General features: G+C 51.5%; 1 protein-coding gene across 1 annotated transcript in view; it reads left to right on the forward strand.

Moving 5' to 3' along the window:
- Positions 1-14,362, forward strand: part of MYO15A (myosin XVA) — a 761,224-nt gene that overhangs the window by 378,899 nt on the left and 367,963 nt on the right. Inside the window, exon 40 of the mRNA XM_069212299.1 lies at positions 4,171-4,232. Coding sequence (XP_069068400.1) covers positions 4,171-4,232 — 62 coding nt within the window. The remainder of the gene's footprint in view (positions 1-4,170; positions 4,233-14,362) is intronic.

A 14,362-nucleotide genomic window follows, 5' to 3' on the forward strand; every position in this document is an offset into this window, starting at 1 on the left:
AGCCTGGACTAACAGGCAGGTGAGTTCATTACACATACCTGCATGCTCCAGCAAGCAGGTGAGTGCATTCCAGATGCCTACAGGCATGAACTAACAAGCATATGAGTGTACCCTAGATACCTACAGCAATGCACTACAAGGGAGGTGAGTGCATTCCAGACATCTGCAAGCATGGACAGGTAGTTGGATGTGCGCTCGATCCCTTTAGGCAGAGAACTACAAGCAGCTGAGGGCATCCCAGATGATAATCTACATGAATGGACCACAGGCAGGTAAGGTGAGTGCATTCCATATGATAGATACATGCATGGATCACAGGCAGGTGAGGACATCCCAGATGCATACACAGGCCAACCAAGCCATGTGCAAGAATGGGCCATCAGCAGGTAAGTGCATTCGAGACAATAGCACGCATGAACACAGTCCAGCTTGTGACATCAGAAGCATGAACTAGCCATTATTTCTATGGGCTGGTATCAGCAGTCAGGTAAGTGCTTTGAAGACACTCACTGCAAAGGCAAGAAGGCAGGTGTGTGCAGACGGATCACACCCTACAAGACACCTTCAGGTGTGCACCATCATACAGGCCAGCACTTGTGAGGTAGACACCTGGAGGTGTGCACCAGGAGCCAGATGAGGGTTTCAGTGATACCCGCAATCATGGGCCATCGGGCAGGTGCCTGCATCTAGAGTACTTGCAAGCATGACAAGCAGGTTGGTGAGTGCATTCATTGCACACCCACCAGCCTGCAGCGTTAGACAGGCGACTACATAAAGACACCCACAGGAGTGAACCAAGTGGCAGGGCTTTGTTCCAAGACACTATCAGATGTGCACACACAGGCAAGACTTCAAAGGCACTTGAGGTAGTTGCTCGTTCTTGTCTGAAAGGGGCAGGCAGACTTCCACACTTTGTACAAACATAGTTGAATTCTCAGCGATTTAAAAATCTATATTAAAAAGAAATGTTGTGGTGTAAGCTCATCTCTGTACTTGGGTATGTCACCCCCTTTAAAGGTTATGGGTCACTATTGTGGAGGTCGCTCGGTGCACCCGCCTGAACTTCCACATTTCTGTAAAGTGAGTATAACCTAATGTTGAGGTTTACTGATAAGTAGTGAGGGTAGATCTTTTTCTACTATGCACTGCTAACCTTAACTACTGTACTGATGTGGACGGTGGCCTAATGCATTAGTCCAACAACGTTAAAGGGAGATTGGCACCCCTTTTTAGACTTCCCTTAAGGTCCGGACTAACCCATTCTCTCATGTTAAACGGCATGCTAGTATATTATGTAGCTACAGTGTGCTGCCCATCAAGTAACAAGTCATATTAAACATCCTCTGTATCCTTTGGAAGGCTACCAGCCATACATCCGCCTAATACTTAACCCTGATATTCATAGACCACGTCAGAAAGAAACTTACAATTAAATAAAGGCTCTAGGGTGTTCATGCTGGCGGTCAAAACACTGACCGCAGCGACCCCGGAACCCCGCTGGCCAAATTCTGAACATTTCTTCTGGGCTGGCGGGCGGAAACATCGTTTCTGTCCCCCGACTCACAAAAAGGCCCGGCTGGGACATTGACGGCGGCTCCACATGGAGCCACCGTCAATGCCTCTGTGCGGCAAGTTCAGCTGCACCCGTCACACAGATCGGGCAGTGACCTGCGCGATAGGGCACTGCACCGCCGCCCCTTCACTGCCCATGCACTTTACATGGGCAGTGCAGGGGCACCCCCTCCGCCAGCCTTTCCCTGACGTGGGGGAACCCGCCAGGAAAAGGCTGGTGGAAATGGGAACATTATCCGCAGGGTAGCGCAGCTACCCTGTCAGATAGTGTTTCCACTCACTACCAGGCTGCCTGACGGTGGAAGCCTGGCAGTGAGTGAGGGCTGCTGATGGCAGCCCTCACCCGGTCCATTATGTGGCGGGTTGTCCCGCCATGCCGGCTGGCGTTTTCAGCCGCCAATGCCGACATGGTGGGACAACCCGCCATGTTCATAATGAGGGCCTAGGTACTCAATAGTTGAATGAAGAAGAAAACGTTTGCACGACAGGCAATTAAGGCAACTACCATAAAAAGCAACACTGATCTTAATACCAATGATGTGGTGAGAGTAAGGATAACTGTGTGAGAAGAAAGATGAAAACTGCTTGAAGTAACATGGTACTACAGCCAAGGACTAGACAAAGTGAAATATTCAATGCAAACGTGAATATAACAGCACACCTACGAACTGTCACACAAGCATGAAATTCTGGGCCATGGAAAGACAAAGATAACTATTTAGAGAGAGGAGAGAGCTCAATTGCATATATCTCCCTTCTGCTGAAGAGTATATATGTTAAAATGCAGTGTGAGCATTATTTTGTAATGTGGAAAACCTAAAAAATACAAAGATAAGTTTTAGAAAACTAAAAATGAATATAAAATACTATATAGACCCTCAAGCCATATAGTTTTATTGCAGAATTAAGACCTAATAAGCACGAGAAATTTAGGAAAACTCGTATGAACGTTGTTTTAAGCATTGCAAGTATTACGGATTGACACAAAAAAGGGCTTTCATTAACAGTGTTTAGGTTCTTGGGATGCCATGCAGAAGATGCGGCTGAGAAGCAGTATGCTAAAATTGGCAGTGGCTAAAAAGTAGAGAGGGTGGCATGTTCTGCACAAGCTGGGACTGGGCTAATAGGGTGTTAGGAAGTGCGGATGTCCTACAATCCAATCAAGACACAATACAAATGAGTACAATATAGTGGTTGGCACTGAACATCATCCATTTCAGGACCTTAATCTGCGACACTCAAATTTAGACTACTACTTTTTCATCATTCAATGATCAAGTGGGCATCATTTGAGAGGATATTCCACCTTTATGAAACAGGTTAAGACTCTTGATATTCTAGATGTTTAGTTTTTCTCTTTTGCCTGTTATTGCTCAGGTACCCAATGAGATATGTTTAGAGCTTTACAGATACTTTTGGATTTTGATTTGGATAATAAACTTGAGTTCTAGCTTCTCAATAGAATTGGACAAATATTTATGGCCTCTGTTTTTAAATTAGTATCCAAGAGTCAAGCCGTACCACCCACTTTCATTTATAATTTTGTCAAAATTAAACAGCAGCTCATTTGCTCCCATCCTTTTCTATATCCACACCTCAAACGTTTAGAACGAGGAACTGCAGCAGTAAGTGCCTGCTTAGCCTGAGTATCATAGAAATGGAACAAGCAGGGCTGAGTAGCGGGACAGTATGTGGAGTACTGAGAAGTCTAGATCCCCCTCCGAGAGTATTGCTAAGAGCACATTTAGAAAAAAGGGTTGATTTTGTTTCCACGCAATAAAACAATTAAACACAGTTGTGAAAATGTAGAAAACACCAAGTGATCTGATCTAACAGCAGGAGTGTTTAACCTGGAAATCATGAAAAGAGCTGATTATTTTTATCTTCGCAATATAAATAATTAATAGAGGGTACTGATCAAGAAAAGTGGTACCTCATAAAGGTAAAATAACACACGTGCTTATAGTTTAGCATTTGAGAGTATTAAAAGATTAGATTCCGGGATGCACTTTTGTAATCCACTGGGCATTCACTCCTGGAATAACCTCTCACACGGGTGATTGGAATATAAACCAGGTGCAGTGATTAGAGTTTATTAGTATAGCAAAGGTCTCGCTCTGCAGCAAGGTAATAGGCAGCTGGTGGACGACGTAGGTTGCAACTATATATTTCTGTGGTTCTTGATGCATGTGCCTACGATTGCTTGACCAAGTGCTCAATAAAGTTATACTGCATGCAAATGCAGTCATGCCCAGTCTAAGCATGATGCACAGCAGATGTGCCAGCCAAAAGCTTGACTAGAGTGTCGAAGGAAGTGCAATGTGTCAGAAAATGTGAGATGGATGATACAAGTGCTGAAATTTGGTCATAATGACAGAGAGGTTCCTACTGGCTTTGCAGGCTTCCACCTTCAATAATAGTTTTATTTAAATATGCCACCACGTTAGTCAGCGGCAACTAATATAGAATTTGAAATGTTTTCACAACCCACCCTCCCCTGTCATCCCTCCTCCTAGAATTCATCCCACATGGCCTTATTCAAGTTCTTTTGTTAGAGATGTTTCTGTAATGCGCTTTCTTGCACTTTAACTTCTGCAGATTACAACCAGCCCCTATTCTCCCAGCAGCAGGCCTTCATCAACCAGCAAGCAGTGCTATTGGTAAGTACTTGCTCCCGAAAGGGTTCAGTGGAGCATCTAGCCAGGGCTTTTGTTATAAATGGGATTAGGGTCTTCCCAGCCAAACCCGAAGCAAAGACTGATGCCAGGGAGGTGGCCAGACACACTTGTCACATTACCTCTTTTTTGTATGATCATTTATTATTTGTGTCTGAGTGTCTCTCTCCTCTATTTAGTGTGATTGCTTTCTCACATTTACCTTCGGAGTGCTGATCTTTTTTTACATATGAGTGTCCCTGTGTGTTGTGATTTTTCTTTGGTTTGTAACCCTGTCTTTCTTTTTTTCTGGTGCCAGACATATATTGTCCCAACTCTCTTTTCTGGCTTCCAGGAGTTGATCCATCCTATTTTTGAGTTTCCATGTGCCTTCCCTGCTTTCTCCTGGTTGTATAAGTGCTTTTGGTAGAAGCCTTTCCCTCGATATTCAAGGGCTGTCCATCTATGGTTTTGTAATTCCAATAGAGCAGGGTCTAGGAAACAGCAACAGCATGCACACTGGGCAACATCAGCACTGGCCCTTTTTGCCAAAGCAGAGAGGAGTGTGGGGTTGGTCGCTTCTTCAGAGGCATCAGAAATGCTTGCACCTGCTCTGGTTGCTTAGTGCTTTCGTTCCCTTCCACATGTGTGTATGAATGCTTCCCTAATCATGTTAATCTAAGTGCCCTCATATTGCCATATCCTTTTTCGTGTGAATGTGTGACTGACGTAACTTCATATTTCTGTGGTTCTTTCCTTCCCTTTCTAATGGGCATGTCACTGCACTCTTGCAAGTTTCATTTTAGGTGTCATGGTATTCGCCATGTTTGAGTGATCCCTTTATGTTTTTTCCAGATGTCCAAGTCTTTCTTCCCTCTTGATTCCCTCTTGATTCTAAGGCCTCGATTGCAAGTACCTCGTAAAAGTATGACACAGGTGCAAACCACTGTGTGCATGGGTGTCTAGTTTATGAGTATTCATATTTTACTGATGGTCATTTTTTTCCTTCAATAGACTTCAACAGGACAAACATGCCGAAATTAACTCAGTGAAACAGGCCTGGCAATACTGGGACATATGGATTTTGGGGCATTAAGATATATGCAATGTACAATTGCCAATGCACTCATAATCAAGGCCTAAAAGTCATTCGGACACAAGGCCTATGCACTGAAGGTCTCACATCCCCAAAGTTTGAGTTCTACCATGTTCTGCTATTCCAAAACATTGTCCGGCTCTTAATTCTAGACTTTTGAGTGTCTTTCTTTATTCTGGGCCCTCATTCTGAGTTTGGCGGGCGGCTCAAACTCAAACTCAAACTGCTGGTAGACCTACATTGCAGTCTGAACACTGCCCACCCTATAAAGAGTTCACTGCAGGGCCGTGGACGGAAACAGCGTTTCCGCCCACCGGCCATGCGGTGAAAGGGGCCTAACATTGACGATGTCTCGTAATCGAGCCGGGGCCAATGTGACCTTGTGGCGGGTTCAGCAGCCCCAGTCACACTTTCCGCTGCCCCTAATTCAGGCAGTGGAAAGCTTGACGGGGCTGTCCATGGGGGCCCCAGCACTGACCATGCCAAGTGCAGTGGCAGTGCAGGGGCCCTCAAGGGGCCCCCAGCACCGCCTTTCCGCCAGCCTTTGCATAGCGGGGCATCCGCCAAGCAAAGCCTGGCAGAAAGGAGACTCGTAATCCCCAGGGCAGCGCAGCAAGCATCTCTGCCCTGGTGGAGTACTACCGCCGAGACAGGCATGCTCTCGCCTGGTGGCAACCTGGCAGTGCCAGCGGTCCAACAGTGGCGCTTTCGCTATGGTCATAGGCCCTCCTTTCAACCGTGGCAGTCTCCTCCAGAGACCGCCGAGGTACTGCCGGGCCATAGACCGCCAGTGTTGGTGGTCTTCCACCAACCATATTATGACTGCTGGCAACCCTCTGCCCTTTTTTGGATGGAGAGCCGCCAGCAGCCATACTGGCGGTCGGCGGTGAAGTGGAGGCTGCTCCACTGTCACCGCTACGTCATCAGAACACCGTCCACAGTAATACGACTCAGTATTCGGCGTGGCGGTGTTCTGGTGACGGGGTGCTGGCGGCGGAGCAGCGCCCATGGATCCCGTTCCCTCCCAGAGGAACCGGAACAGGTAATATGATCGTCCGTTAGAGGAGGGGGGTGGGAGGGTGTTGTGTGCGTGCATGGGGGTGTGAGTGTGAGTGTGTAGAGGGGTTGTGTGAGTGCGTGTATGCATGTATGCATGCAGGGGGTGTAATGTGTGTGGTGGAAATGTATGTATGTGTGCATGTATGTGCGCGTGTATGTGTGTGAGTGGTGTGAGCGTGCGTGTAGGGTAGTGTGGGGGGTATGTGTGGGGGTTTCAATGGGGGTGGGGGCCCTACCACCTTTGGGGGAGCGGGGGGTCGTGGGTGTTGGGGGAGGACTCAGGGGAGGGGGGAAAGGGAGACCCCAATCAGTGCCAGGGAACAAATTCCCTGGCACTGATGGAGCATACCGCCATGGATTTCATGGCAGTTGAAAACCCCACGAAATCCATGGCGTCATGCAGGGTCCTGATACGGCGGGCGGACTTGTGACGGCCGCCGGGCTGGAGACCGGTGTCTCTAGCCTGTCGGTCGTTACCACCATGGCGGATGGTGCGGGACATGGGGCGGTAATGACCGCCGGCCTGTTTGCGGTCTTCCCGCCCTATTTGCACCGTCTGCCAGGGTTGTAATGAGGGCCATAATGTTGCAGTCGGACTGCAAATTTGGCGCTGGTCTGACCGTGACCCTGGCAGTCTGGTGACCACCAGGGTCATAATTAGGTCCAAAGACCTTTGTAATTGTGAAGGGTCATTGGGACAAGTGCCTTTCTGAACTTGAGGTGATTCCTCAAAGTTCTCAGATGGAGCAACATAGAGTTCAAGAAACATCAATAGTATGTGTAATGTGTACTGTGATTCTACTAGTGAATAGCACCCAGAAAGTGTGTAGAACACAACCTGTACTGCAGAGGAGGTGTACACATACAGGGTATGTAAGTTATTACTTGTAGTTCATCAGCAGACACAAGATTTGCCAGATTTGATCTTTTAGCCAAAAACCTATCATTGTTTTGATCTTATGTGAGGGACAGCACTGTCCGAAATTATGGGAGATTTAGGGGGTCATTACAACAGTGGCGGTATAAGGCGCTTACCGCCGTGCAGAAGACCGCCAATACACCGCCGCAGCCGCGGTAGACCACCACAGCTATTATGACACACATCACGGAATCCGCCCAAATTCCGACATCCACACAATACCGCCACACCAAAGGTCAGCGATAAACATGCGGAAGCAAATCCTCCACCTCCACGCCAACAGAAACACGCCCATGCTATTACGACCCACGAATCCACGCGGCGGTCTTTCAACCGCAGTATTCCATTGGTGGTACACACCGCCGCGCTCAAAATACACACACATTTACAATACACCGCCACATTGGACAATTCAAAATACACACACCTGATACACATACACACACCACTCCCATACATCCAATACAATATAAAACACACACCCACATCACCCACAAATCCCTACAACCAAAAATTCTGAGAGAAGGCGAGAGAGAGAGCACAGAATAGACAACCCCATCATACAGAGGCACACAACACCATCACCCACACAACATCCAAGCACAAAACACCACATACCACTACACTCACCACACTCATCACCACATACACCACCCCACACATCACCCACACCACCCCATGGCGCGCCAAAGACACCCCCGCTTTTCCGAGGAGGAGCTCAGGGTCATGGTGGAGGAAATCCTACGGGTAGAGCCACAGCTATTTGGCTCACAGGTACAGCACACATCCATAGCCAGGAAGATGGAGCTATGGCAAAGAATAGTGGACAGGGTCAACGCAGTGGGACAGCACCCAAGAAATAGGGAGGACATCAGGAAGAGGTGGAACGACCTACAGGGGAAGGTGCGCTCCACGGTATCCAGGCACCACATCGCGGTACAGCGGACTGGCAGCGGACTGGCGGCGGACCCCCACCTCCTCCCCCTTAACTAACAACATGGGAGGAGCAAGTCTTGACCATCTTGCATCCTGAGGGCCTCAGAGGAGTTGTTGGAGGAATGGACACTGGTAAGTCAAATCTGAACTATCATATCCCCCACCCTACCTGCATGCTATCACACACCCCCACCCTCACACCCTCCCCTATCACCCAAACTCCTCACTAATGTACTAAGAACACCAACTACACATCCCAATCCCAAGACCTGCATGACACAACTAAGCATGGACACTCATCACTAAAGCATGCCCATGGCACATACCCAGAACACCCCCCAACCATCAGCACACAAGCCCCCCCACACAGGAATGCCTGCACTGGGGTGCACACACACCCAACCATTGCACACCATGAAACACACACATGCAATAATCATGTACTTATACCCCCGCAGGAACCCGAAGGAACGTCACCACACCAGAGGGTCCAGACAACACCACTCCACCCCCAGAAGAGGCCCACAGTGACGACAGCAGCTCTGCCCTACTGGATCTTGATGACCAACCCGGACCATCGTGGGCCTCAGGACAGTCGGTTGCCCTTGCCCAGCCACAGCCCAACACGAACTTCCACCCTCTGGTAACACCAGCACAGCACCCACCCAGCGGGCCCAAACCTCCCTACCCAGGACAGGTCAATCAGCGGTGTGTCCACCACTACAGGACACCCAGGCTAACCCACCACCCCAACAACAACAGGGACCTGGGGGCAGTGGTAGTGGGCACACGGTCCAGGGGACGGAGGCACAGGAACATAGGGGAACTGGGAGGGCTGCTGTGCGACAGAGGGAGGACAGGCCAAGGGAACCTACTCTCCACAAGGCCCTCTCCTCCATCATCGGAGCATACCACCACTCCCAGGAGACGATGGCCACGGTCCTGGACAAGTTGCAGGAGACCCTGCGTCCGCAGGAGGAGCAGTATTTGGGGTTCAGGGAGGAGCTCAGGACCATCGTCTCTGCCCTGGGCACCATCGTAGGGGTGCTGACGGACATTCAAAACACCTTGAGGGACACCGTGGCACTTAAATAAACACCCTTGAAACACTAAAAAAAACTTGAGTCAGTCTATGATTTGTAATTTTGTATATGGGTTACCCATTGGAAGGCTAACATACCAATGTCACACATCACAAGCCCTTCAAGGATGCAAGCAGTTGACACGTAGGTTACCACATTTGTGAAACTGAAATGGAAGGGGACAACTCAGTTAATAAATAGTGAGTGAAATGTCGGTACAGGATAGAGGTAGACGTGTGAAAGTTAATGTAATGTTAAACCTAAAAATGTACTCACCTGAGTTTCACTGGAAATATTGCTGTATGACTGACTCCCTGTTGTCGTTTTCTTCTTCCTCAGCTTCATCCTCATCACTGTCCACAGGTTCCACACGCTCCACAGCTGCTACAACACCGTCATCTGGATCATCCTCCTGCAGAAAAGGCACCTGGCGTCGCAATGCCAAATTATGGAGCATGGAGCAGGCGATGATGATGTCGCACACCTTCTTCGGTGAGTAGAATAGGGACCCACCTGTCATATGGAGGCACCTGAACCTGGCCTTAAGGAGGCCGAAGGTGCGTTCGATAACCCTCCTAGTCCGCCCATGGGCATCATTGTACCGTTCCTCTGCCCTGGTCCTGGGATTCCTCACTGGGGTCAATAGCCAGGAAAGGTTGGGGTAACCAGAGTCCCCCAATAGCCGTACACGGTGCCACTGGAGTTGACCCATCATATCAGGGATGCTGCTATTCCGCAGGATGTAGGCGTCATGCACAGAGCCAGGGAACATAGCATTTACCTGCGAGATGTACTGGTCTGCCAAACAGACCATCTGGACATTCATAGAATGATAACTCTTCCTGTTCCTGTACACCTGTTCACTCCTGCGGGGGGGGGACCAGAGCCACATGGGTCCCATCAATGGCACCTATGTCGTTGGGGATATGTCCAAGGGCATAGAAGTCACCTTTCACTGTAGGCAAATCCTCCACCTCAGGGAAAATGATGTATCTCCTTACGTGTTTCAGCAGGGCAGACAACACTCTGGACAACACGTTGGAAAACATAGGCTGGGACATCCCTGAGGCCATGGCCACTGTTGTCTGAAAAGACCCACTTGCAAGGAAATGGAGCACTGACAGCACCTGCACGTCAGGGGGGATTCCAGTCGGATGGCGGATTGGTGACATCAGGTCTGGCTCCAACTGGGTACATAGTTCCTGGATTGTGGCACGGTCAAACCGGTAGGTGACGATTAAATGTCTCTCTTTCATTGTCAACAGGTCCACCAGCGGTCGGTACACCGGAGGATTCCGCCATCTTCTCATATGTCCCAGCTGACGGTGCCTAAGAAGGACAACAGCGAAGAAACAGTCACTATTCACCCAGGTATGTACCCACAGTCACACACAAGACTACACCAGACAATAAACCCTTCCTGTATGTGTGTTGAGTGTAGGCCTCGGTATGTGTGACGCAGTTGAAAATGAATCCATGTGGGCCCCTGAAATCGCAGCTGCCTGACCTCTAAACTGGGACAATGGGATTGTGGGGTAACAGCTCTGGCATTGCACACCGTCGCGGTAGGCGGTCGTAGACCGCTGCGCAATGCTGCATTGGTTAACATTGGACCCTATGGGTCCCAGGAGCCAATGAACAGGTGCGCCGGCGGTGATGATGCGCCCCGCCGCGGACGTCACCGCCGTGGACGTCACCGCCATTTTCTATCTGTTCAATCACTAGATACCTGACCTTCGACAGGAGAGGACCTACACTGCTAGTGCTGCTGTGACCTCGGTCTGGAAGCGACAATGGCTGCTGCGTCTGGGGAAAGGGCCCCTGCCTTCACTGCACAGGAGTTGGAGAAACTTGTGGATGGAGTCCTCCCCCAGTACATGCTACTCTACGGTCGTCCAGACCAACAGGTTAGTACACAGGGAGCACGTAGTATGGGCAAGGCCTGGGTGGACAGGGCTGGGTGGAAGAGGGAAGGGGGCAGAGTTCATACTACAGTAAAGCATGGGAATAAATGGGCCACATGGTCAGAGTAGGGAGGGGGCCACTCACATTGATGGTGCAGTTGGTAATGACTGTTCCTCTTCCCTTGTGCATGTCATGTAGGTCAGCGCCCACCAGAAGAGGGACATTTGGCGTGCCATCGCCAAGGAGGTCCGGACCCTGGGGGCCCACCAGAGACGGGGCACCCACTGCCGGAAGAGATGGGAGGACATTCGCCGCTGCAGCAAGAAGACGGCGGAGGCTCAGCTGGGGATGGCCTCCCAACGTCGGAGGGGTGCCCGTCGCACCATGACCCCCCTGATGTTCCGGATCCTGGCGGTGGCCTACCCGGAGTTGGATGGGCGCTTAAGGACATCACAGCAGACACAAGGGGGTGAGTACAACCTCATTCTGCGGACTTTGCGTGCAGTGGAGGGGTCTGGGTGGGGGAGGTGGGCTGTGTGTGTCCCTAGGCCAGGGCGAGTTAGGTAGGCAAGGCCCCTCCGTAATGTAGGCCATGTGGCACCTAACCCCACCTCAGCAGAGTGCCAAGTTGAGGTATAGTTGCCCCTGTGGCATCCATGTGCGCAGATTTCCACCATTGCCATGTAGGCCATATCCCAGAAATTGCATGTGCAGAGGCCAGGAGCACGGCGTTATGCATGGGGCTGCTGCGTCTGTCTTGTCCACCAATGGTAGCGGTATGCCATGCACTAAAACTCTCTTTCTTCTGTCTCCCACCCCCTTTTCCTGCTCTCCCTGTCCTTTTGTGCATCAGCATCATCAGGCGGAGGTACAGTGGCACCGGAGCATGAGGGAGCTGCATCCCACAGACTCTGAATGCACCAGTGGGACGGAGGGCGAGGGGAGCTTCACGTCGGCCACCGGATCACCAACCAGCGACAAGGACTCGTCCGCCGATGGGGGCTCCCCTGTGGTGGCGGCACCATCTGTGCACCCCCACTTCTACAGGTACAGCCGCCACCTCCTCTACCAGCACCGCCCTCCCAGCAGCCCCTCAGCGTTCGCCCCGTGCCCGCTCACCCAGGAGGGTGGGCATCACCTTCACCCCAGGCACCTCAGGCCCTTCCCCAGTCACCCCTGCTGCCCTCAGTGAGGAGGCCATTGACCTCCTCAGGTCACTCACTATTGGCCAGTCTACCATTGTGAATGCCATCCAGGGTGTAGAACGAGAGTTGCAACACGGTAATGCATTCCTGGAGGGCATTCATTCTGGTCAGGCTGCCCTTCAGCAAACCCTGCAATCTCTGGCCTCAGCACTGATGGCAGCCATTGTCCCTGTGTCCAGCCTCCCCCCTCCAACTTCCTCCACCCAGACCCAATCCCCTGTACCCCAGTCCATCCCAAGCACACCTACAGACCAGCATGCACACAAGTCAACACACACAAGTAGCTCAAGCAAACATAGGCCCCACACACACCACAGGCACTCACACAAGCATCACACCCATACAGATACAGCAGCATCCACTGTCTCCACTGTGTCCCCCTCCTCCTCTTCCCCCTCCTCCCTCCCAGTCTCGTCTACACACACACCTGCATGCACCACATCTACAGGCACTAGGACTCGCACCAGGACACCCAGCACCACAAGCCAATCACCTGCACTCACCACCTCCACTGCCATTTACACGTCCTCTGTGTCCTCTCCCAGTGTGTCTGTGACGCCCCCTCCCAAAGTACACAAACGCCGGCAATCACTCACCCAACATCCATCCACCTCACGACAGCCTCCAGTACCTGCACCTGCACCCAAAACACCTAAAGTGACACCTCCTACAACCACCTCCTCTTCCTCCACTCCCAGACCCCCTCCAGCTACCCATCCCAGTGTCCGTCAGAGACTGTCCCTCTGTCAAATTGACCTTTTTGCCCCCACCCCCCCCTTCAATTCATCAGTCCCGTCGTAGCGCCTCAGCCAAAAAGCCTCCAGTACCAGTGGTGCGTGTTCCAGGTTTTTGAAGTGCACCGTCCACCAGGGCAGGCAGTAGGACCCGGAGCCAAGGCACTGGCAGCCGACCCCCTGTAAAGGCTCTGAAATTGGAGAGTGGACGACGGGACCGTGTCAAGACTCCTGGTGGGACAACAAGTGAAATGGGATCCAAGGCGATTGGTGAGTCTGCTGTAACTCCAAAAAAGGTGGGGAAGGTCCAGAGGAAGTCTGCCCAGCCTGTTGTGAGTGTCACGGCGGAGAAGTGCGCCATCATTTCCGGCGGTCCAGACACAACCGCCAGCACCGTCGTCACTGGTCCAGAGACCACCGCCAGAGTCACAGCCCAGGAGGGCCCAAGTATCGTTACTGGTCAGGAGACCACCGCCGGAGTCAGTGCCCAGGAGGGCCCAAGTATCGTCACTGGTCCAGAGACCACCGCCAGAGTCACAGCCCAGGAGGGCCCAAGTATCGTTACTGGTCAGGAGACCACCACCGGAATCAGTGCCCAGGAGGGCCCAAGTATCGTCACTGGTCCAGAGACCACCGCCATGGTCACAGCCCAGGAGGGCCCAAGTATCGTTACTGGTCAGGAGACCACCGCCTGAGTCAGTGCCCAGGAGGGCCCAAGTATCGTCACTGGTCCAGAGACCACCGCCAGAGTCACAGCCCAGGAGGGCCCAAGTATCGTTACTGGTCAGGAGACCACCGCCAGAGTCAGTGCCCAGGAGGGCCCAAGTATCATCACTGGTCCAGAGACCACCGCCAGAGTCACAGCCCAGGAGGGTCCAAGTATCGTTACTGGTCAGGAGACCACCGCCGGAGTCAGTGCCCAGGAGGGCCCAAGTATCATCACTGGTCCAGAGACCACCGCCAGAGTCACAGCCCAGGAGGGGCCAGGATGCCACAGCCCCGCTGGCCAATGATGGAACGTCATGCCACACACTAATGTCCAGTGTGGAGATCATCATGCCACACACCAATGTCCCGTGTGGAGATCGTCATGCCACACACCAATGTCCCGTGTGGAGATCGTCATGCCACACACCAATGTCCCGTGTGGAGATCGTCATGCCACACACCAATGTCCAGTGTGGAGATCGTCATGCCACA

This window comes from Pleurodeles waltl, chromosome 10 (genome assembly GCF_031143425.1).
Source record: "Pleurodeles waltl isolate 20211129_DDA chromosome 10, aPleWal1.hap1.20221129, whole genome shotgun sequence".
Classification (NCBI taxonomy): domain Eukaryota; kingdom Metazoa; phylum Chordata; class Amphibia; order Caudata; family Salamandridae; genus Pleurodeles; species Pleurodeles waltl.